The sequence below is a fragment of the Mya arenaria genome, chromosome 3, assembly GCF_026914265.1.
Source record: "Mya arenaria isolate MELC-2E11 chromosome 3, ASM2691426v1".
Taxonomy (NCBI): Eukaryota; Metazoa; Mollusca; class Bivalvia; order Myida; family Myidae; genus Mya; species Mya arenaria.
This window is the reverse complement of record NC_069124.1, coordinates 64,034,000-64,058,128: the sequence shown is the minus strand read 5'-3', so window position 1 is coordinate 64,058,128 and position 24,129 is coordinate 64,034,000. Positions and strand designations below refer to the sequence as shown.

The window sequence follows — 24,129 nt, the reverse complement described above, 5'->3', positions numbered from 1 at the left end:
TTAAATCACAATCTGGTAAATGCCCAAAGGCGGGGCTCTGTAAGCGGCGTAGACTGCGCTAGGTTTCATTTAAAATGGTGAACTAGTATAGTTATCTTTGTTTAAAGTCGTCATTCGAAGCAAAATACAGCTTTCCAATGTAGCATTTATGACATAATTGTATATTATCTGAACAGTCAAATGCCAGAGGATTTTGAAGAAACACTTTGGTCTTGATCTAAAAAGTTTGACTCCACTGAGGACTAACAACCATTGCTTAATTATGAAAATCAAAATACCTGTGTTTAAGGCTGCCTGGCAAAACCCCTCTACAAAAAAATCTCGCAAGGTTGTTGACTTTTTGTTGGCCGTGAAATACATTTATGTTCATTAAATTAAAAAAAAGAAAGTAATTACCGGTATTCAATACACAATGTACTAAAATGTCATGATATGCATTAGTTACATGCAGTTTTGGTTTGCTTTAAAAAAAACATCTCCTGAAACTACCACTCCTAATTCAATGAAACTTTACAGGAAGCTTCCTTGGGTGACCCTCTACAAAAATACAACAAGGGTTCATGATTGATCAACAACAACAACAAAATGGCCAACTGTTAATGCTTTAAAAAAAACATCTCTAAAACTACCAGTCAAAATTCAATGAAACTTTACAGGAATCTGCTTCCTTGGGTAACCATGTTCAAAAATACAACAAGGGGTCCCGATTGATCAACAACAATCTGGCCAACTTCCTGTTTTGCTTTAAAAACATCTCCTCTGAAACTACCAGGCCAAATTCACTGAAACTTTACAGGAAGCTTCATTGCATGACCCTCTACAACAAGAGCTGTCACAGAGACAGCGCACTCTGCAAAATACAGTTATCTAACTTGGTTATTCAATTAGGTTGGGTGGTTGAATACCATTGTATAAAGTCTCGATGTAATACATCAAGTAGTTGCTGAGATATTATCCCATGTGTGCTAACGTGCAAGACCTTAACCAGAATTTCTAAGTCGCATAATAAAGGGGCAAAAATTATATTATATGAAAGATTATAAGTATCTTCCATGGCCGGGAGTGTAAGATAGGTTCATTCCGACCCGAGCGTATGGTGTTTTGCGGAAATGAGGTTTACCGAACGCGAGGGTCGGGATGAACCTATCTTAACACGAGCGGCTATGGTAGATGCTTTTTCTCCCACCTCGGTTAAATAAAATTAGGTAAAAATGTATTTTTTGCCGGAACTCTTTTGTGCTTAGGAAAAATAATTGCGTACGGATATGCAATAATTCGTGGTTGTCATGGATATTTGAGCAGTGATTCAGAGTATGTAAATGGTCTGATCGTCTTTAAATAGTTCTAAGAAGAGTGAAGCATTATTCTTGAAAGGTGCGTGAACACTGTTTTCTGGTGACATTTGAAGCGAGAAATAATTAACTCGCGTTCTAAATATTGCCACCAGACAAGGTTTCCATGATGCGCTACAGACGACCGTCTTCAACAAGGGAGGTAATTACAATGTGGTGACCATTAAAAAAAGTTCCATACGGGCATTTTATCTTCGCCCGTGAGTAAGATAAGAATTTCTAGCATGGTTAAATTAATGGATCTACTTATCTGAGGTGGGAGAAAGAGTTATCTTACTTGATTAAATAATAAGCTTAAATGGTTGGGAGCCTGTGTGTAAAGTTTCAATGCAAAACATGATGTATTAGCTGAGGTATTTACTTCATGATTTTAGTAGGTTAGATAGTTGGGAATACATATCTAATGTTTCAATGCAATACATGATATATTTGCTGAGATATTGACTTAAATGTGGTTACACGCAAAACCTTAACCAGAATTTCTAAGTCAAATAATAAAGGGCAATTATTTGCATAAAATGCAAACTAGAGTTATCTAACTTGGTTAATTAAGTAGGTTGGATGGTTGAGTACCATTGTATCAAGTCTCAATGCAATACCTCAAGTAGTTGCTGAGATATTAACCTATGTGTGCTTGCATGCAAAACCTTAACCAATAGTCGAGCTAACAAAAAGGCATTGAGATTGATCAACAACAACAACAACAACAATATGGCCGACTTACTGTTTTGCTTTAAAAAAATCTCTGAAACTACCAGACCAAATTCAATGGAACTTTACAGGTAGCTTCATTGCATGACCCTTTACAAATATAAAGCAAGGCATGGTTATCAGTAAAGATATGTTTAAATTGCAACATTTTTATTAAAGCTTTATCACAAGAGTTGTGGCCCTTTGCTTAGGTGAGCGTTTTAGGGCCATCATGGCCCTCTTGTTTTTTTTAAAACAACTCGATGCAGCCTTGCAAATGTGCTGACAAAGAGGTGCTCTGACAGCAGGCATTTTGTTTTACATACATTGCCTATTCACCTACATGTACCTCTGTCTAATGTACTTAAAATTCTGTTATTAGTCATTTCAAAACTCCCAAGTGACATGTATGAAACGTTGTTTCTGAGACTGTCCATACTCTTTCAGGAAATAATTTTATTAGTTTGAATTACATGTTATGAGCTTATTTAAAAATACTTTGCACAAAGAAATGTTAATTTCAACAGAAAATGTGCATGTGGTATCCATATCAATGCTTTATGGAAGGTTATAGATGTTTACATTTTACAAAAAGTTTCGGTCTCTTGTATCATATAAATATGTAAAGTTCAACCTGAAAGGTCAGATGCAGTCTGTTTGATGTCAATCAGTTTTTATAAAATATTTTAAAAGTACTGGCAAATTGGAACTGCCTTGTGCATCTCCAGTCAAAACCAAATTAACAACAGGCTGATTTTGAACCCTGGAGCCGTATTCAAAAAGCATCTTAAGTCATATCCGAACTTAGGTCGATTTCTTAAAATTGTTTTAAACATTAATGTTTCTTCAATAACGTCAATGAAAATTATGTATTTAGGAAATTCTTTACTTTTTACTTCATATGACGTAAGAGATACTAAAATTAGGAGTGACTTAAGATAAGAAATGACTCGGGAAGATTTATTAATACCGCCATTAATCTTTCCAAGAGATTAAGTTCAAGGAAGTATAACCATGGTGATCAGGGGAAAATTGTACACAATGAACCACTGGTTAGGAGTAATTTGGACTTCAACTCAACTTTAATTTTTGTTCCTTTATTTTTCTCAGTTATAGACTAGCATTTAATAACATACAGATCAATACTCTTTAACTTTGGAGACTGACTAATGGCAAATCTAAATGCATATTTCCAATTTATTAGCTGCTAACTTCACAAAAAATTCAAATAATGCAATTTTATATCCATACACTAAGTGTACAAACAATCTTCATTAACACTTTCATAAAAGTTTAAAATCCAACTCTAATAAGTAGTTAACAATAATGCTAATTAAAATGAGTCATAGATAAATAAGTATTTAAAAGCACCATATATGTCAGTTCCACAGTGGGACTAAAAATGTTTACATAAATACACAATTATACACAGCTTCATATTTACAAATTACAACAACAAAGTAGAAGAAAGTTTCAAGGCACAGACAAAGAAAATCAAGTTTAAGTTATTCTATCTTTGAACATACTGACATTGACAAACTTTTGGATTTTAATAAATAACTTGCAAGCTTTCTACTCTATAAACACATTCGACAGCTAATATTTACTATTTCTTTAAATCAAATGGTAATTTATAATCTGTATGGGGGAAAAATGAATAAATAAATAAATGAGCATTTTATACGAGTTCTACAGAATCACTTAGCACAATATCCACTCAATCTAAGCACAAGAATGTTGGTTTTAAAGACATCATCTTCTTGGTATCCTAATCTCAAAATTAGACACCATGAAAAGGAAAGCCTTTTAGGTATAAGTTTTCAACACTGAACAAAGCATGCAAGAGGAACACCAAAGGATAACTTCCCAGCACTAGAAGCAGAGTGAATAGCTGTCAGAGTTCATAAAAACAGTGCTGTACATATCACAGATTGCTGATCTATTTGATTGGTCCCTGAACTAAACACGGTACCGGAGCCCAGGGGAGGTTTATCTGGGTTGCACCTCAAACCTCAGAGCCACCTTGGTTTTGTTTGGGTGGTGCCAGAGACCTAGAATGTCAACGAGGGCCGTGCCATGCTAGTTCTATCTGGGACCCTGCCTGCTCATGGAGACCTGTTGCTGCTGGGAGTCTTGCAGGAGGTGCTCCAGAATGAGGGGAACTTTCTCCAGGCGAGATTTAACTGCCTCGGGTAGCAGGTCTGTCTTCTGGTAGCGACACAGCTTACCCGACTGGTCAATATATTTTATAGTGGTTGTGGTAGACTTCACTCCCAGTTGTGTACCATCAAAGAACTTGACCCAGATCTCACCATTGGCATGCTGAAAAAAATGACAAACCATTAAAAATCCACTTGAACAAATGCCAATACATTCAATATAAACTCATTCTAGTAAGATATTATGTAGTGTCAGATGATCTGATGTTGAGTTGTCCATTTGTTTTTTTGCAAAATATTTTCATGTCTTAGATATTTGTTTAAATCTAGATATCATTTAAATAAAAAATCTTTTTATTTACCTGAGATGCCCAGCCAATGTCTTGGACCATGACCTGACGAAGAATGTCTTTGCTGGTGAATTTGCGTACATGACTGCCAGTGGGTGAGGTATTTGTGTTCATGGTCGAATGGGACCCTAATGTGTTGTCATGGAAGCCTTCAGCTGCTTTTGGTTTCTCTGCACAATCAGTGACAGTACTCACAACAGTGCCATCAAAGGACGTCATCTGAAATATGATATCAAACTTTAAAAACAAAACAAAAGAAAGAAAACAATTAGGTCAAAATCAAAATGTATTACGATGGATATAATTTATTTAATCTACAAACATAAAAGAAGTTTCCAAAACCAAAATGTATGCACTGAGTCTTAGTACAATAAAGATAAAGAATGATCACTGTAAGAAATAATCATGCTTAAATTGACAGGAGCTTGAATGTTTAACAAACATGTACACTTACAGTTGGTGGCCTGTTGCTATCTGTTGACCTTCCACTAGTGTTGTGGTCTTCGCTGCAAGTCCCCATACTGGCGGTACTGAATTTGCCAGAATCATTCAGGTTGGAGGAATTGGGGCGGCGGCCAATAATGATGGGGAACAGCTCCTCATTAAGGGAGCACCTATCCTGGACAGCGGCAACGACGGACTCCAGCTGCTGACACTGCTGGCGACACTGCTTCACATACTCAAGTAGTTTCTGGGTCTCTTGGGTTAGTCGCTGCTCCATGTCCGGAGATTCCAGCACCAGGGACGTTCCTGTACGCTCTATGATCCTCATACCCCGACTGCTCGATGTGAACTTGGCACCTAAAACATAAATCATGATGTTAAATATAGGGAGTTTAACAATGCCATAAGGTGTTTTCGGACAATACAAATGTAATTGCTTTGCTGATATATATAAAAGCATTAGATGTTTTAGTGAATAATAAACACTGCCAACAAGTATGCTTATAAATATGATCTATAAATGCTGGAGTATTACATGTGAATAAATACTTTATAAAATCAGAAGTTTGGTGTTCAGAAAGTGGAAACACAACACCTGTCTGTGCACAATTTTAACACACAAGTGAAACAAGACAAACAATATACATATGTAACACTCTTTTTTAAAACAAGCAATATTTTATACAGACTGCAGAGTTCATACAAACGTTATTTGATGGGATAATGTTTGTGAAAGGAAATAAATAACAAATCACACTTGCAAAGATAAGGGAAAAGCGAGTCTGTACAACATGTAATAGGGTTCAGGTAGAAATGTACATGTGTATAAAGGCATATATAAAAGAAGGGCATCATCACACTAACTGGGTATACATCAACCACATACCAGTCAATGATGAGCTGGCTACAAGCATATCAATGTTTTCGTAAAGCTGATATAATCTTATATATATAATATCATTAATATGATTATGGTATATTATATACAGTATCAAGTGCAATAGCCAATATACATGGTACAACTGTAAACATGTTAACAACTGTTTAATCGACTTCCACCTCAATAACAAAATCAAAACAACCAGTGTTCAAGCTTACTCCAATTTATGATATCAGAATCATCACAGCTTTTTCTTGGCCATGATTCTGTCATGGACTTTTTATCAGGATTATCTGTATGATATCAACCAATTAATAAATGAAACTTGTGTACTAGCTTAATCAATAATACTGTATTAAAAATATCTAGTAAAAAGTTATATATACATGAAAGTAAAAGGAGTAGAAATAAGCAAGCTTGACCTACCATCATAGAAGACAGCTTCAAAGTCTGCCTCTGGCCCATTCTCCATCAGCATACACTTGCAGCGCTGGGTGTACAGAGTCACCTTGGGAGTCTTAGACCTCACCAGCTTTACAAACCTGGGACACAATGGAGAATTCATAGTTAACGTCAAAACAAAACAGCTTTAGTATATACTTAATGGGTAATACTAATTATTTTGAAATCAAAAAGTTTGTTTTATTTTACAATACCATAATTATGCAACTTGTATAAGTGGATATTTCACAAAATGTAAAATTGATAAGTTCTCTGATTTTATCCTCAATGATTATCTTTTGGACTTCGTGTATTAAACCAAAGGCAAAGAATCACAAACCACAAGAGCAGAAACACTGTCACATCATAAAAAAGTGTCAAATCTCATACCTTGAAGCATACTGGTACTTCTTCCAGTATTTCTCCGGCACCTCGCTGTATGTGAAGGACTTGAGAGGGACCTTGGGCAGGGCAACAGGCTGGTCCTCTACAGGCACACCCTTACCATTGTTCGGCTGGTAAATGCTTACCTACACACATAGAAGGAACATGGTCTGTGATTATTTCATTGCAATTATTCAAAATGGTGCCATCAATATTAAAATAAAAAATTTGCAAATTAAAATCTGTTTCAAAGTTCCAAAAGAAATTATTGTCTCCAAAAGTAAATCTGTGATAGTCTTCTTAGTGACACTTTAATTTTATGAAATATAAAACATACTCTAGTCTATAACTATCATAATTTTAGCAACAGGATGATGAGTTTACCTGCATGCCATTGTTGGAGATGACAAAGACTTCGACCACTTTCTCCTCCTTATGTTTCTGCTTGACAAACTCCAGGCACACGTCCCCGTTCTCCATAATGTTCACCACAGCATTGCGGGTTCTCTGCCGAATGGGTCGGAGTCGGTTTGAACAGATAGGGGGTCCCATCTCACTCCGCTGTTTGCTGGAAACACCAGCAAGGACTGGGTCAGGCTTCCCACTCCAACTAGCACTGTTGTTTGTGTTGGTATCTGTATTACAAGGCTCTTCCATGTCTAAGACATCGCAAGATATACTCCTCATTTCACTAACCTTTGGCCTTGGTCTATCAAACTCCAACTCATCTACTGAATTACTTCTTGTGTATTTTTGTTGCTGTCCCAGTTCAGAACTAATATTGTATTTTTGTTGCTGTCCCAGTTCAGAACTAATATTTGTATGTCTCACACTTGATGATTCACTTCGATGTGAAAATTGTTCTGATAAGCTGGTTGGCTGTGAATCAGAGTCAAAGTTGAGAACTTTCTTTGTATTTTGTAAACTTAACTCATCATATGATGAGGCATTGGACACACCACTGATAGAGCTAGGTAAATGCCTGTGCATATCATTACCACTGATGTCTGAATGTTCCCGGGGACTTATGGGCTTGGCATCATTACTATGTATAGAGGCACTACATGACCATCCAGAGGTTGAACTACTTTGACTCTGGTATTTCGAAGGATCAAACTGAGCTAGATTTAACCTAGGCATATCCATTGTCCGTTGTGATCTAGTCTCAGTTTCACTATGAGAATGTCTGCTAGCACTACAGTAACCAGTGTCTGAACCCTTGTGAACAAAGTCTGCTGAGTGATTAGTTTTAGGAGTCCTATCAGTGAATGGAACACTTCTCTCCGGGGCAGGTGTGCCGGAATACTTCTCAGGAAACACCCTGTCATTCTGTTTGGCCTGGCGCTCACTGTCCCGCAGTCTGACAGGCGGAGAGGGGGGATGCCTCATGGTTTGGCCTCCAATATGACCATACCCATCAACGCTGTTCTCTTTAACCTCTGAAATCTTGCTCTGGATGTTGTGAATGGCAGGCAAAGGTCGCTGCTTTGGTGGTGCCGAGGACATTCTGGACATGATGTCTGTAGACATGGTGCCACGTCCACTGTCTATGGACATCTCTGCCATTCTCTTGTGCTCCTTTGAGTAGTCTCTGCTGCTTTCCTTGGTCATGAATGGGTGCTTCAGCACATCTGGAACATCATATTGAATGGTTTTGTAGATTATCTTTGGTTTTATATGAAGCTCTGGTATTATATCTTTCATGATAATTAAAGCCTTTTATTCTAATTCACTTTAAGGTAATTTATCATTTACATCAAATGCTATCTGTTTTCCCTTAGATTCTTCTCTTAATTAAGCTGTAATATAAACATTGTTATAAAAAAATGGACTCACCATGTATAGCAATGCGCTTTGCAGGGTTTTTCTGCAGCAGCTGATGTATGAGGTCCTTGGCCTCTGGGGACATGTCAGATGGCAGGTCAAAGTCTCCCGAGATCACCCTGTTTAGGGTCAGCTTCACTGTGTCAGTATCAAAGGGTGGGGTGCCCACCAGGAATGTGTAGAACATACAGCCCAATGACCAGACATCTGCCTCCAGACCATGGGCTGATCTACTGGCAACCTCCCTGTCAACAGAACAGCAATATTGATTTAATTAATAGCAGGCTGAAAATCTACGAAGATGAAAAATAATATGATTGAAGACTGTAAAAAGTTTTTATCCAAATCTTAACATTTGTTGAAATGAAGCATTGTTTGTTATTTATTGTGTTTACTTACGGAGAGATATAGTTCGGTGTTCCACACATGGTAAAGTGTTTCTCCTCTGGCCTATTCAACCTTGTGGCTAAACCAAAGTCAGCTATTTTCTGAAAATCACATGATCCATTCTTAGTTTCAGTGAAGTATAAGTTCTATTTAGATTACTTACAAGCTACATACATACTGCACATTGGAAGTAGTAACAATCAGAGCTCTTAAAGCAACTATGAGTTTAAGCTCAAAACTGTGATTTTGAATATACTTTCTAGTCTACAATTAGATAAACAGAATTTTAAGAGTACTAGATTGCATTATACAATTCAAAGGAGTGTTGGACAATGAACATGATCTTTTGACAATGCTCAGACTCTTGGGGAGTGCTTCAATACAGAAAATATACATACAACGTCCATGTCCTTGGTGAGAAGCAGGTTAGCAAGTGTAAGGTCACGGTGCAGGATCCCGTATGAGTGCAGGTACAGCATACCCTCAAGTATCTGCTTCATGAAGTGACGCGCTGAAATACATACATCATATTGTACTATTGAACTACCTCACAAGGATATCAGTAATATTCAATCTTAGACAGATTTGTTCTGACATCAATACATATTGCATAAAAATTCAACAAGCAAAATTATAAACTCTACCAAACTTATAATTTTTAGTATAAGAATGTATGATTAGCATATTCTATGTAGAATTTTGAATCTACACTACTACAGTCAAGTAAACAAATATTATCTATAGTTGAGTTATTCAGTACTAATTGAACAGCTAGCTACATGAGGCTATGGCACCATACCTTCATCCTCTGATAGAACCTTGCAGTTGGACTTGAGGTATCTATTGAGTTCGCCATTGTGACACATCTCCAATATCAGGTACACATAGTTGTTGTCCTCAAAGTAATTGTACAACTGAAATAGGAGCAAAAACATTTGTATTTAATAGATACATGGAACCATATTTGGCATTGCCTTTTAATATAATATAATATATACTCATAACAATAATAAAAGCAAAATTGACCAAAAAAAATAATTGAACTTTCTGATTTTACATTTTTAGACCTGAGTGGATACACAAAATATCTCTTATCTTTCAGAGAATGATACAAAGAATAAAGTCTTAAAATCTATTGTAGAGATTGAAAATCTGCATGAAAAGTTAAGCCATTATCATTTAAATCATTAAAAAAAAATCAAAGAAATTTAAATGCAAACAATTTATATTCAAAGTACATAATCGCTCATAAAATATTTGTTGAAGTGCAATCCTTTTCAAATGCCTTTATATAAAAATAATCAATACCATTTAAATAATTACAAGTATCAAATAGCATGGCTCTGCATTCCATCAGATGAAAGTTCAATATTTGAAATAAGCAAGAGAGGTTTAAACATATTCATAACTAACCATTTCCAATCTGATAGATCAATAACTTCTATCCCTCACAGTGACTCTTATGAAATTCAATAGGTAAACATTAACAGATCTTAGGTCTTAAAATGAAAAGAGCAAAATCTACTTGGCTGAGTAAACAAACCATGGACACTGAATGAAATGAAATTATCAGAGGTCTATATATTTAAATGTTTACTTTGAACAGTTCTTGATCAAACTTGTTCGGATCATATTTGTTTCCAGCAGTAACTTTTTATGACTTTTCCACTGGTTACTGATTGAAAATACTTTAATCCCCTTAATATGAATGTTTACTAATGCTGTTCCTTATCTTTGATGAATGACATTAAAGCCTGTTGCAACAAGTGTTGGTTTGGAATTGGATTAGCGGGATTAATTCCCTGACCATCAGGACTAGTTTGGACATATTGACACACTTCCCTACCACAGTATGCATATATGCAACCACTTTAATTACCATATCTTAATAATTTAATCTGATTGGATTACCTTTTATGCATGTTATAAAATATAATCATTGAACCTATTGTACAGATGGCATGACATAGAGTCAAACAATTTTGATTTTAGCAAACAAGACATTACAAATTTGTTTCTTTTCCTGTTGAATGGCCGACAATAGGTTAATGACAATCAAATAAAAAGGCTGAACAATAACACTACCACATTGTGACGCTTCCTATTGTTTGTCACAAATGGTAGTGTGGTCGAAAACAATACAATTAGGTTATTATCTGTTTAATTCTGTTCAATTGAATCACAATATAGTAATTTATCAAGTGATTCATTTTGGAGTAGAATGTAATTAACAATATTTTAATTAAATTGTAATTTTAATCTTTCCATGATATTGCAAACACTAAAACCAGTGACATGTTAATACATTCACTAAAGTCATTTTATCAATGAAAAATAATTCCTTTAGTATACTGTATAACAGCTTGAAATTGATCTTGATGGCAATACAGCTCTAAAACTGCATTTTAATCTATTCATAAAATATTGATTAAAACTTTAATATAATTTAAAGCGATTGAATTAATTAAACTTTTACAAAAGCAGAGTTCAGTGCTTTTTCAATGAACTTAGCATGCATTGATTTACATGGGAAAGATTAAGGAAACCAGTATGACACACACTACTTAAGAAATGAGATGCACCTCAGCAGATGTAGACCTGTTAATGGCACTATGTGAAATTCCTCACCTATTTCATGGAGACTCAAATTGAAAATCAATAAAGTCATTGGCTGATGGATGTCAAAAGTGGCACAGTCAGCCAACTGTATTGATTCCATAGAAGTTATGCTCAATCATCTTAATGAAAAGAGTGTACATTTTGAAAATACTGAGGATCATGTAAATGCACAAATTCCTGAATCATGCCAAAAAATGCCAAAGACAAAACAAAATGTATTACATTTACAATCTTACTCATTTGACTGATTGTTCAGAACTTTGTTTAAGTTAACGATACTGGTTAATGGCATCGTTGAAATATTTCAAAGGTGAACTATTTTAGGATGTTCATAAATATTGATTTTAAATTAAACAATCATATAAAAGAGATTGTCTCAGAATTTGTAAGACATACTGCAGTTCAGAAGAGTTCGTGAAACTTTCTAGTAGTAAAGATTTGAAAGTTTACAATCATGATGTTAACAAAGTTCTGAAAAATTGGCCAGCAGTCTTGTAACTGTAACACTGATGTGTCCAACTTAATGTATTATTATTTACCTCAAGTATAGAAGGGTGCTTCAACCTGGAATGAATCTCAACCTCTTTCTTCACCCTGGTAACCATTCCAGCAGCTTTCATCAGCTTCTTATCAATCTGTTAAAATGAAATTGCAATGGTTCGAAAGATGCATTATTGCAGACAATATATGTTACTTTGAATTGTAAATTGTTATATTTTGATATTTCAGTTTTTTATCAATATATATCGCTTTAATTAAATGTATTATCAACATCATAAGTGCATTGACATTTAAAAAAACTCAAAGAGAAACACACAATAAGAAACTTACCATTTTAATAGCAACCTCTAGTCCAGTTTTGTAAGCTTTAGCTTTGTAAACGCAGGCAAACCCTCCCTTACCGAGAAGGTTCATTACCTGGTAATCCTGTAATGATAACAACTGCTTTAAACATCTGGCTGTTTTAAATTTGTGCAAACCTATTATTATTGTTTACTGTTAGAAATTGCCTAAAATACATCTTGTTACTCAATTTTATTTTACAATGGATTACTGGTATTATACAGTTAACATTTTATAGTCATTCCGAGACAACTAACAATAATATAAATACATGTACAATCACATAATTAGAAGAGATACATGTTGTTGTTTTTTTCCCGTAGAAAACCATGTCAAGAGCTACATAGACCATTTGCAAATGCAATGAAGTTTTACAATTATTCAGCTGCAGTTACGTCTGTACCATATCAATTATTTCTGTCTACGCTCATATTTCGATCATTAGACGGGTTCTGATTAAATCATTAAGAAAGCTTATGATGATAGCAACTGTAAAATTTCCATTTAGTCTTTAATTGGTTAAGTTCATTTGGATATTTATTATATCGGGCATGTACACTTGTTTGTATAGAGGCCATTTCCCATTGTCAATAACATTGTTATTGTGTTTAAAAATAAACACTCACTATTATGTATTGTAGTAGTTACATATATAACTTAACTGTTTTCATAGCATCATATGAAAATCAGAAAGCTACATTTACATGTAACAATAATTAAATTTTTATAAAAATGACGATAGGCAGCCGTCATAAACATTTGAAAAACTGCTTGCTTGAATGTACACATACTTCAAAATAATTGCCCTAATTATTAATGTAATAAATGATCATATCATGTTTGCCACAATATTGCACGTTAGTGGAACTGTTTTAACATTTGGACATTCATAATTCATTATGTTCCTCTTAACATCACAAGTACACGAATTCATACCTATTTTAAATATCTCATAAGACTGTTACTTCCCAATAACATCGAACTGTTCAATTAACATTTACAAGTTACATATTAACAATTTAGTAGCCGATACCTTTTTAATACTATTTACACTAGTTTTCCATGAAAAACTTATGCAGATGGACTGCAGTAAACTTTTTTTCACTATTATAGTTTACCGAAAAAAATTGTATTTGTGAGCATCGGCTAACCACCACTATCTGTCTAACAACGCTAGCACTGCAAGATATTCTTAGCCCTACGATTTTGTCTAGGAAAAGAAGAAATGTGGACCATTATAGATTTGCTAAAAAAACAAAAATGTAAAAAAAAATCTTAACAGGTGTTTTTTGTGGACTAATCATATGTTTAACTGGTATACCAAATGCGAAAATTGTCGTACTCACGGTACTGTTGTTTTATGCAAAAGTTTTACACACTGTGCCACACTTATGCAAGTAGGTCACATAGTAATAGAGCATCGATAAAAGCTTATAAATCAAGTCAGGTAGGAATATAAAAACGACCGTTACATCACATAACAACACAAGTTTCAGAGAAAAAAAAATAAGTTGTCAAAATGTGTCACATAATTTCGCGATATAAACAACAACATAACTTACGTCAATATTTTCACTCATTATTGGGCTTTTTCTACATTGTCTTCATTAAATCCAATTTATTTTAATCGTACAAATAAAAATTCACACGAATATATACACAAAAACATATTTAATCCCTCCATCAGTTGAAAATAATCTTCATGTTTTTGAAACTCTCTTGTACGCGCCTCGACATGAATCGTTGAAATATGTAGACCGGTTACCGGATTAACTTCCGTTTGACAATCCGCGCAACATTTCTCTCCCCTTTTTGACAAATATCTCGAGACATATTTGTTATGCTTTTTTGGAAGAACCTCTATTTTTTTAAAGTTTCAAACCTATTGAAAATGCAAATTCTTGCCAAATAAATTAATTATACTGTATATTATACTCTTTGAACTGATATAGTATACAGTACGATATAAGAAAAAATACAAACTGTAAAATTCACTTTATTTATGATGTATTTTGCTTTTTTCTTACATATTAGTATTCAGCAAGCAATTAAATACTTTTCAAATGATACGTAAATTATATGGGGTCACCAGTCATAAAAAAATAACGTAAAGGCTAATAAATAGTTGATGGTCAGATTCAGGTTTCAGGTTTTCAAAAATACATTGTTCTTGTCCAGTCACGATGATACAATAATAATAATAATAATAATAATAATAATAATAATAACTTTATTTCATGAAGATAACAAATTCAGTTACATAAGTATCTTCTTTTTTTCAGTGTCTAGCATATTGGGGAAAAGAGTTCCAGCAAAAAATAATGTTTTACTGTTTGTTTTTTTAACTGAGGTAGGAGAAAAAGCATCTATATATATGCTCAGTATATATTAATATTAATATATATTAAATTTAATGTATGTAAACGCATATCATAATAGTAATATACACATATTCAATGCATATTAGTAAAGACTAAAGTAAATGTAAACCAGCTTTTATGTAACTTATTAAGTGGAATTCGAAATCCATAACTAGATAACCAGTTACTGCTAGAAGCCAAAGGTCATTTATAGATAAGTGGTGTCACAAATCTTATCTTGTTAACCAGTTATTATGTTACTTATTAATGGAATTCGCAAACTATAACTAGTTAACCTGTTCGTGTTGTATAGCTATGAAGGGTAAAATGTAGCAGTTCTGGGCACTTTCAAGCCTGTTTTTAGTCTATAATATTTATCTTACCAAAAAGGTATCGCGAATATTAACTATATATATATAGTTTGCTGCATAATTACCGCGAAAATAAAGTGGTTAACACGAAACAATTCGCGAACGTTAACAGGTTATCTTACGGCAGGTTTATGTCACCATAGGTATGGGTTCGCTCCCCACTTAAACCAGGTTATTGTGTTTTATACTTTTTAGTATTTTGGAACCAAAGAGTAAAATTATCATTATATAAGTGTTTTCAAATGCATTACCGGGAAAGTTATTTTTGATGCAAAAACATGAGCGAGTCCATTTTAAAGACGAGGATAATTCTCTTTCAAGTTCATACAATATCTAAATTATGTTATGTTTACTTTTATGATACTCTTTTCAACTTATCGACTTTTAACCATTTAGTTGCATACTTTTCTCCATACTATTATGCATTAATTATGTTGATTTCACCACCATGCCCGTTTGATCAATGACTATGGCAATGTATTAAATGTATTTGCCAATAAAATATTCGGACTTGACTTGACCTGATCTCTTACAGCCAAGAAGCAAATAGGTGCATGTACCATCAAGCGCATCTTAAGTCTATTGTATAACAATTACAGCTTTATAAATGCTTTCATACTTTCGACAAAACGCTAAAACACGCACAATTAAGTTCCTATTTTAATCAACACAACCTCTCTTAATATTTATTTCTTTCCTGAAATAAAAGACTGCACCATAACGGAGCTTAAACCGTAGACACGACCAACGCGACTAACACAGAAACGATGCTGACTAGCACAGCCGCAAAGGATCGACTGGCGTGGGAAACCAGCATGTGTTCATCGTAGCAGATGGCCGTGGTGGCTTCGAATCCGAAGCGGTTTTCGGGGCACCTGCACGTGGTAAACAGGTCGGGCTTGTACGCATGGCCGGCCTTAATCACCGTCCCGTTTTTGGTCCTGCAGTTGGCACCTACAATGAATATTACATTGCATTGATTATACTGTACCAGGCGGCTGTATGGTTGACGAGCAATACTTATACATGTATTTAGCAACCTCTACCATTGTTTACACAGCGGATTCTCATGGCTATACTGACCGTTTGGACAGACGGCACAGCACTGGTCCGGGGCTTGGACAGCGTCTACACATGGTGGCATCGCGCAATCAATTACATAGCAAATCAGCTGGGCTGTGCCCGGGTCACACGTGCAATGTTCGCATGGATTCTTCTGCATTTCCTCTCCAGGCTATAGAGCAAATAATGGTAAAAATAGTAATTCTTAACATTTGTGCTGACCCAATGACCCAGAGTGTGTCGTCATGTGAGTAAGCGAATATTGCCACATTGTCCACACTGCCTAAGAACGACAGTTTGCGCAACAGGTCGGGGCCAATGACAATTGGACAATTTCTTTTGATTCTGAGCATAAAGAAATTGCAATGCTTTAATTGAGGGCTTGTACTTTTTTGTTGGGTTTAGGCATTTCTCATTTGAAAACTGTACGGTTCTCCAGAAAATCCCTTTGTATCTGATAAATTTGCCATGATTATTTCATTGGCAAAAATGGTATGTACTTGCAATAGCATTTGAGGCAGAATCTATTTTGGTTTTGCACTGCATGTTACATGGGTTATATATATGTATATGATGCTTAAACCACTCACCGTCAAACTAACGTTTCTGTAAAAAACGGATTCTACCACAGGGGAAAGAACCTGTGTTTATCCTATGTATATGCTAGGAAAACATACACAAATAGTTTGTTTCCGCTCCTGTGGAAAATCTATAAAATAACAAACTTTATTGTTTTCAGGAAAATGCATAAGGTTATTAAAGGACAAGGGAGTTCGTTCGGGTTTGATGAAATCTGAGTGTAGGATGATGCCTTGAAAATAATTGGGTCACTTTGGAATATTTGAAATAGCTTACAATGCATAGCTGTCTTGATAAAATAAGCGACTAGTGGAGAGTTTGGATTAAAAAAGAGACACACAAAAACACTGACCATGTACCATTTCCCGTTCCATTGACAACCTTGTGGTGGTGTAGACAACTTTGTATTCGATATTACATGTATGTCAACTGCATTTGATCCCGCACACAACCCACAAATCAACAGTACGAGTATCGCCATATTTATTTTCCAAATTGTGTTGCTTATTTTGAAATGGAGTCTTCCTATATATTCTCTTATCAAAATGCTTAAAAAGAGGATGGTCTGTGAACTATAAAATGACATTATCAATGTTCTTATCTTCCTTTTATATCTGACTGCGGTCCACTGTATTTGACCACGTTCATAATTATATATAGTTTAGAAAACATGTTGGGTTCTATAGTAATGTTGTTTGGTTTGTTTGCGTGTGCCCTGGCCGCTTCGGTCTCTTCAGGCCCTTTGTTGGCCACAGTTCCCCAGGGATGTACCTGGAATGGCACTTTTTACCAGGTAAATCACTATAATAAACATGCTTCCTTTGTTATGAGGAGACTCACACTATATCCATCATACTTGTATGAATGATAACATATTTAAACGGTAAGAAGCGAGCAGTTCTGTATAAAGATGGATTAATGTTAACATACCATGCACACCACTAAATCCCTCCCACATGGTATAGCCATTTTTATATAGAGAATTGACATGATAGTAAATGTAGCAATAAAAATAGGAAAATTGGTGTAAAAAAATAACATGGATATTATTTATACCGATTTGTTTTCCATCAGATGGGGGACTCTATCAGAAAGTCTGCCTGTGAGCCGTGTTACTGCGGCCATAACGGGCACATCAACTGCGCCATTGTGGACTGTTTTTTCACGCTCTGTGTCGACTCCGTCCATGACCCAGATCATTGCTGCCCACAATGTCCAAATGGTAACAAACACTGCAAGACTTACATCATTCCTCCATTTTTTCATTTAACAAGTTTACTGTCTAACTGCCGGTTTGAACGCAAAGTCAGACTTAGTCCGAAAATCAAATTGATATCATTTGTTGTGTCACTTCTTCAGGCTCTAACTGCATGGGACCAAACAACACGATTATCAAGAAGGGCGAGACATATCAGCCAGACCCACTCACCACGTGCGAGTGTCCGCAGAACCAATTCGGCTTCCACGCAAACAAGGCCATCTGCGCACAAAGTTTAGTAACCGATGCCCCTCTGGTTGTCAGCTAGTTAAAATAGGCGAAATGTGTATGCCATGTTGAACTGTAAACTTGTGTCAATAAATATTGATTAGTAGAAGGAGTATTTCATACTTTTATCCAACCAACGCACCATATACAGTTATATATATTTGCTTTAATATTACACTCTAAAGATAACAGTGTCATATCTCGATATTTATGACCGGTGTAAAGGGGGTGTTTTGAGCCCCAAACTTCGGAATCACGACCTCTACCCCCCCCCCCCCCCCCCTCCGCGGTCGTTATTATCCGAAATTGTGACCCCCGCGGATCATATTAGTACGACCCCTCTACAAGAAGTTAAATTAACACTTACAAAATATATGAACCCCCATAGACAAATCGGACTTCCTGGTATCATTTTACTTCATATATAGGAGTCGTAATCATTACTACGGACACGCGAGTCGATAGATTATGACCCGGTGGTCATTTTTAAAGAATAATGACCAGGAGATTATGATTATATATATGGTTCAACATAAAGAAACCATCTTTAGAAAGTGATGCAGTCAAAACAAAGCGGTTTCTTTTCAAGCCGAGCCAAAGCGACCCCCCTTTTAGAAAAAAGGCACCACATAGGCTGGAAGGGCGAATACACATTTTAAATAACTGCATCAAGAAATTGCTACTGTTATCATATTGTGTCATCATTACAAATAAGGGTCATCAGTTTGACAAAAAAATCCCTTCATTCAAAAATACAAATAGTAAAGGTTGTAGTAGCAGTAGTATTAGTTGTTGTTGTTGTTGTTGTTGTTGTTGATCATCATCATCATCAGAAGCAACAGCAATTTTAGTTGTTGTACTATAGAAGTAGTAATACAATGTAGTATGAATATCTACAGCAATAGCTGCAGCAGTACCAGCGGTACTACAGTAAAACTTGTTGACACTAAATATTTATTTAAATACAATATAATTGACGGAGATAACTATTTAATAGACACGACCGTAGTGAGTCATTTTTTTTATCTGGGGACTCAATATTTGGCAGAAAATGAGTCCCTTTTACTAAACAACATGACCGGAGTTCGTGATTACACTGACCTCACTAAATGTATGGTCACTGGTAAGTTTCATGTCACAAATATCTGTAAACGGTTTTGTGTTAATAATGTTAACGAATTTGCCCTAATTTAAAAAAAAAATGTTTGGTAGTTTGAAAAATCCGTTATTTTAAATGTGATGTTAGAATTTTCGGTATGTTTTCTTTTGGAGAAGTCGAGGTTTTCTTAAGTGTAAATATGATATTTTACGAAAGTGTGGCATCACTGGAAAAATGAAATTTGAGCACGAAGTCTATCAAGCATAGATGGAATAGATTATTGATGGAGCCCCCACCCCCACCCCGCCTCGCCCGCCTTCTCCCGCAGCGGAATATGTCCAATGGCGCCTTTTTTACCCAAACGCACCAAAAACACGTGCAGACCTAAAAGTAACCCACATTTTTTCGAATCCTGGATCTAATCATGGAATCATTTGATAAATCTTCCAGAATGCATAAACGCCCCGGATTCAATGTTTAATTATTATGATAAGTTTGGTATATATAAAAACAGTATAAAGTTGCTCGGAGACCATACTATTGTTAGGCTACATGCAATAACTAATAGTGGTATTTAACCAAAATATTATGATTATGAATTATATTATTATAATATATCAGGTATTGACAATGATTTGAAACAAAAGTAAATTTGTCGTATTAATTTATTTCAAGAAAAAAATCATTACAAAAAAATCAAATCTCATATGCAAATGAGATTTGAACGAGATGTAAATAATGGCGGATTAGTTGGAAAAGTTTTCATTGGAAACAGTGAGAAAATGGGATAATACCAATGTTTTACCATTCCGATTGGCTATATAAGTTCTGAACAGAATTGAAATGGAATGAAGTCTCTGAGGAAAAAACAGAGAACTCCCAAAAAGACTAAACCTCCTGGTAATACTCATATTTGAAGGAATTTCAATGATTTTGAACCATGTTTGTACATGTTTTTGGCACTAACCGCTAATCAAAATAATGATCTTGGCATTAAAACTAATGAGTTTCAGTCCTTTAGACAAACTCAACCCTATGTGCATTGATTTGAAATTAAATAATTCCCATGTCGGTTGATAAAGCAGATTGCGTCGTTTGTTTCTGACACTTCAATTGCTCTCAGTTTCATGCTGAATATTTTGAGGAGATATGATCGAAGTTTATAAACTCATGAATTAAAAAGAAAACATAAGTTAAGAAACAAAAAATCAAATAAATTATCAGACAACTAGGGGGACATGGCTTTAAACAGAAAATGAAACAGTTTCATAAAGACACTTGGAAACTCTTTTGAAATAAGAGTAATTTTGGAGTGGAATGCACTTCCAGCAAAAGTAATAACTGCAACATCTACAAATGCTTTCAAAAACCACTAGATAGCTACATGCAGGATAAATTCTACTTAGTTTGTCCCGATAATACTTAGATATCTGCTCATGATCGGGTTACGTAAGTTGAACCGACTTGCGACCCTAACTACAGATGTAAGAAAATAAAAAATGTTCAGATCCAGAAAGTATACGAAAATCTAGGATTTATTAATGTTTTTGTATTGAAGTGAAATTGAATGAAAACATTTGGTCAGTGCATGGTTGGTGAAATATAAAAGGCCAAATACAACATGTACATAAATCCATAAAATTTGTTATAATCAAACATGTTAAACTCACAGACTGTGTTCGAAATAAAAATATAACAAACTGATTTTATAAAACATACTATATTTAAAATAGGCAACTATCTCAAAACATATCCTTGTAATTCAAATATGAATTGAATCTAATTTTAACTTTTTATTCATGTAAACATTTACCTCATGGCGTTACATAAATGAACATGTATTAAATGTGGATGTTGCCAACTCTGATTAAACATTAATACAGCTAACAAAAAGGGAACACCAGACACCTGTAACGTCACTTATTTTTTATATTGCAGATCTTACACAAGTGCTTGTTATATTATTTTTTAAGCTAGTCTTGCTATATTTTTATCCTAAATTTGAGCAAGATCAGAAAGCATTTTACTTTTACTGAGCTAGGGGCTTGTGCTAATTTTGTCTTCTAGTGATGTTCCCTTGATTGATTATAATCGAAAATCAATTGGTTGGACCTGAAGTTGGTGACAATTGATTGTATTTGGTTATAATCGATCATCGAAAAAAAATATTAAAATAATTAAGTGTTCAGATGTCATCTTTATTAAAAGCCACAATGAGCACGAAAATTAATTATTCTTCATAAAACAACACTTAATAACTTCAATCATAGACATAACGTATATGCATATTATGATTAGGAGTTAATTCTGTTCATGAGTAAAACAACAATTCAGGCACTATCTAGTATTTATAAAACGATTGTACTATCGATAATCGGTTACTTGAGTGGAACAGATTATTGATAATAAAATTGGAACTGATTCCCAACACTATTGTCTACTGGTATTGGCTAAGATTTTATTGATATGAAATGTAATTTTTAAAATGATGTCTTTGAAGGATTTTTTTAAAATGCATTTATATTCTGAAGACTGCAATTTTTGTCTTTTACTTTTAGTGGAGACCGCCCAAAATGATGATGTTTCAGTTGAGACTGGATTGCCTCCACAGGTTGAGGGCCAGCTACGATGTTTCTGCCGAGTGTCTGTCACACAAATCACATGGAATGTACTTAACGCTCCCAAATCAGCACAAGTTCTATTGAAGTGGTGGGGTGAGCCTGGCAATGGCATCCTCTTCAGGTTATTTTTATTTTTTATCAGCCATTGTTTCAAAGTTGATGCTGTTACATTTTAGAAATTGTACAGTGTAACAGAATAGGTCCTACCGTATGTACATGTACATTGGTATCAGATAATGTTTATTGAAATATTATTCTTAGTGTAAATAAGCCTATAAATTTGATTCTATATCAAGTTTTGTGTTGGTTTTTATATAGGGAGATGAATCATGATCTTTTTTAAGGATTTATGTCATCATGTGCTTTATCAATTTCAGACCTGTTGATCATAATCAGAGGAATGCTGGACATCCACGGACAACGGCCAGATTTCCTGTGAGATCAGGGCCAAAACAGTTCAATGCTTACTTGGCTGATATGTCAAGCCTTGTACTTGAAGTTCAAAGTGGGCCTAAGCAGGTTCCTGTAGGCACTGTGGAGGTGCCCCACTTGAGTCAGCTAGCACCCAACAGACCAATAAATGGACTTTTCCCCATCATCTCGCCAACAGAAGACAGGATAGGAGAACTTCATGTTTCTATGATGATTGAATCTCTGATGGGTAGGATTTTTCAATTGTAAAGATCTATTACAATTGATCGATGGAAAATAATCCAAATTAGGGATGCAAACGAATATTCGAATATTTGAATATTCGATCGAACGTTTGGTATTCGTATGTCAAAATAGGTATTCGAATATTCGATGTTTTTTTTGAAATAATAAATTAATACACTTTTTGCCTACAACTGTCATCTTCGTCTGTCTTGTTTTTACAACGACCCCTAATGCCATAGGTGTGAACTTGATGACACTATACACGCGTCATATCGGATATATCGCCGGGAACTATAAACAGTCCCCGTAATTTTGCATTTACTGGCTGTTAGACAAGTGACATAAAACACATTCCAATTATTTTGGGTACATTTAAATGACCATGCCAATTAAGGGTTTAAGAGATCGGCCTTTATACCAATGTTTTGTCTTCACTGCTAATCAAGCTTGGCGATATTGCTCAAATCGCCTTGATGATACGAGGGACATGTGCTAGTTACTGTTTCCATGTTTTCAATATAACGCTCTTGCGTACAAAAATTAACTGAAAGTGTATGGTTTAACGTTTAAGGATATATGTCCTGTATTGTTGTACAATACCTAAGACATGGTGTCGTTTTCTATAAATATATTTCGTAAACATCAATCCCAGAACGAGGCTGCAAGTCCCACGTTGGCGCATATCGTCATTTAACCGGGACAAACGCAATTCCCTGATCTTATTTTGCATTTTTTACAAAAATGAACGCAGAGGTTTGTTTTTTTGTTAAAGATATATTGCTTTTTCTTGGGATATATTTTGTAAATGGGAAATTCAAAGGCTAATTTGTGGAACAATAAGGGTCCGTCGCGTGTACCGAATACGACCAGGAAGGGTAACAGGGCCCCCAATATTACTTTTTTGCAATGTGAATATCTTGAATGCCAAAGTTAGCAATCTTCTTCTTCTTCTTCTTCTTCTTCTTCTTCTTCTTCTCACCCCCCCTCTTCACTATCATCATTATCATCATCATAATAATAATAGTTTACTACAATTCTTAAAGGTTCATTTTGGTGTTCGAATATTCGAATATTCGATCGAAAGAATTACCGAATATTCGAATATCACTTTTGCCATTCGTTTGCATCCCTAATCCAATTACAATGGAGTACTTGCTTTGACTACATTATAAATTGATTAATGCTTTAGCCTGGTTTGATAAAAAGATATTTTTGAATTTCGTCAGATTTGCGTGTTTAAATAAGAACTATTCTTAAACACAAAACATTTATACCATGGCATCTGTGTCCCTTTAAGTCTATACCATAAAAAATGAATATGATGAAATATTTTATAAGAATGAAATGACTCTGTCCATATACGCAGCATATTTGTGTAATTATGCAATTCAAATCACAGAAACGCAACTAAAATCATTTTTAAGCAAGTAAAGATGCATTCAAAATGAAAATGATGGTTTATGCACTTTTGGAAATAATGTTTTTAAACTAATTCTACACGTATTATTATTGAAAATGGCT

At 34.8% G+C, this 24,129-nt stretch overlaps 4 protein-coding genes across 6 annotated transcripts in view; 2 read left to right on the top strand and 2 right to left on the bottom strand.

Annotated features, from left to right (window-relative positions):
- Positions 1-3,129: 3,129 nt before the first annotated feature.
- Positions 3,130-14,128, bottom strand: LOC128225634 (serine/threonine-protein kinase PLK4-like). 3 transcript variants are annotated; one of them, XM_052935532.1, is made up of 14 exons: positions 13,936-14,128; positions 12,362-12,457; positions 12,070-12,165; positions 9,711-9,825; positions 9,310-9,422; positions 8,924-9,012; positions 8,537-8,769; positions 7,085-8,331; positions 6,707-6,846; positions 6,302-6,417; positions 6,094-6,168; positions 5,006-5,352; positions 4,564-4,770; positions 3,130-4,364 (listed from the first exon to the last, which is right to left on the bottom strand). In XM_052935532.1, the coding sequence occupies exons 1-14, from the start codon at positions 13,951-13,953 to the stop codon at positions 4,128-4,130; spliced, it is 3,129 nt and encodes a 1,042-aa protein (XP_052791492.1). In that variant the 5' UTR covers positions 13,954-14,128; the 3' UTR covers positions 3,130-4,127. The 3 variants fall into 3 exon arrangements, with proteins under 3 accessions (XP_052791492.1, XP_052791493.1, XP_052791494.1); XM_052935533.1 differs by lacking the exon at positions 6,094-6,168 and adding an exon at positions 5,882-5,899 and having other exon boundaries at positions 13,936-14,127; XM_052935534.1 differs by lacking the exon at positions 6,094-6,168 and having other exon boundaries at positions 13,936-14,127.
- Positions 14,129-15,778: 1,650 nt separating this feature from the next.
- LOC128229252 (von Willebrand factor C domain-containing protein 2-like) lies at positions 15,779-17,294 on the bottom strand. Its single transcript, XM_052941031.1, has 3 exons — positions 17,098-17,294; positions 16,188-16,338; positions 15,779-16,058 (listed from the first exon to the last, which is right to left on the bottom strand). The coding sequence occupies exons 1-3, from the start codon at positions 17,224-17,226 to the stop codon at positions 15,832-15,834; spliced, it is 507 nt and encodes a 168-aa protein (XP_052796991.1). The 5' UTR covers positions 17,227-17,294; the 3' UTR covers positions 15,779-15,831.
- Positions 17,295-17,371: 77 nt separating this feature from the next.
- LOC128225576 (von Willebrand factor C domain-containing protein 2-like) lies at positions 17,372-18,340 on the top strand. The gene is made up of 3 exons (XM_052935452.1): positions 17,372-17,538; positions 17,820-17,967; positions 18,105-18,340. Exons 1-3 carry the CDS (start codon positions 17,416-17,418, stop codon positions 18,269-18,271), a joined length of 438 nt encoding a protein of 145 aa, XP_052791412.1. The 5' UTR covers positions 17,372-17,415; the 3' UTR covers positions 18,272-18,340.
- Positions 18,341-20,071: 1,731 nt separating this feature from the next.
- Positions 20,072-24,129, top strand: part of LOC128227784 (C2 domain-containing protein 3-like) — a 28,408-nt gene continuing 24,350 nt past the window's right edge. The window contains exons 1-3 of the mRNA XM_052938633.1: positions 20,072-20,230; positions 21,889-22,072; positions 22,329-22,612. Of these exons, the coding sequence (XP_052794593.1) occupies positions 20,179-20,230; positions 21,889-22,072; positions 22,329-22,612 (520 nt within the window). The 5' untranslated portion in view covers positions 20,072-20,178. The remainder of the gene's footprint in view (positions 20,231-21,888; positions 22,073-22,328; positions 22,613-24,129) is intronic.

Excerpts from the sequence above, each read along its gene's own strand:
- LOC128225634 (XM_052935532.1), bottom strand. Across the intron at positions 6,847-7,084 it reads TCTCCAACAATGGCATGCAG|GTAAGCATTTACCAGCCGAA; the intron begins GTAAACTCATCA and ends CTATGTGTGTAG. Across the intron at positions 6,169-6,301 it reads TGAAGCTGTCTTCTATGATG|ATAATCCTGATAAAAAGTCC; the intron begins GTAGGTCAAGCT and ends GATATCATACAG.
- LOC128225576 (XM_052935452.1), top strand. The coding sequence starts at position 17,416 with ATGTTGGGTTCTATAGTAATGTTGTTTGGTTTGTTTGCGTGTGCCCTG. Across the intron at positions 17,539-17,819 it reads GGAATGGCACTTTTTACCAG|ATGGGGGACTCTATCAGAAA; the intron begins GTAAATCACTAT and ends GTTTTCCATCAG. Across the intron at positions 17,968-18,104 it reads CTGCCCACAATGTCCAAATG|GCTCTAACTGCATGGGACCA; the intron begins GTAACAAACACT and ends TCACTTCTTCAG.
- LOC128229252 (XM_052941031.1), bottom strand. The coding sequence starts at position 17,226 with ATGGCGATACTCGTACTGTTGATTTGTGGGTTGTGTGCGGGATCAAAT. Across the intron at positions 16,339-17,097 it reads GGAACGGGAAATGGTACATG|CCTGGAGAGGAAATGCAGAA; the intron begins GTCAGTGTTTTT and ends TTTGCTCTATAG. Across the intron at positions 16,059-16,187 it reads CTGTGCCGTCTGTCCAAACG|GTGCCAACTGCAGGACCAAA; the intron begins GTCAGTATAGCC and ends TATTCATTGTAG.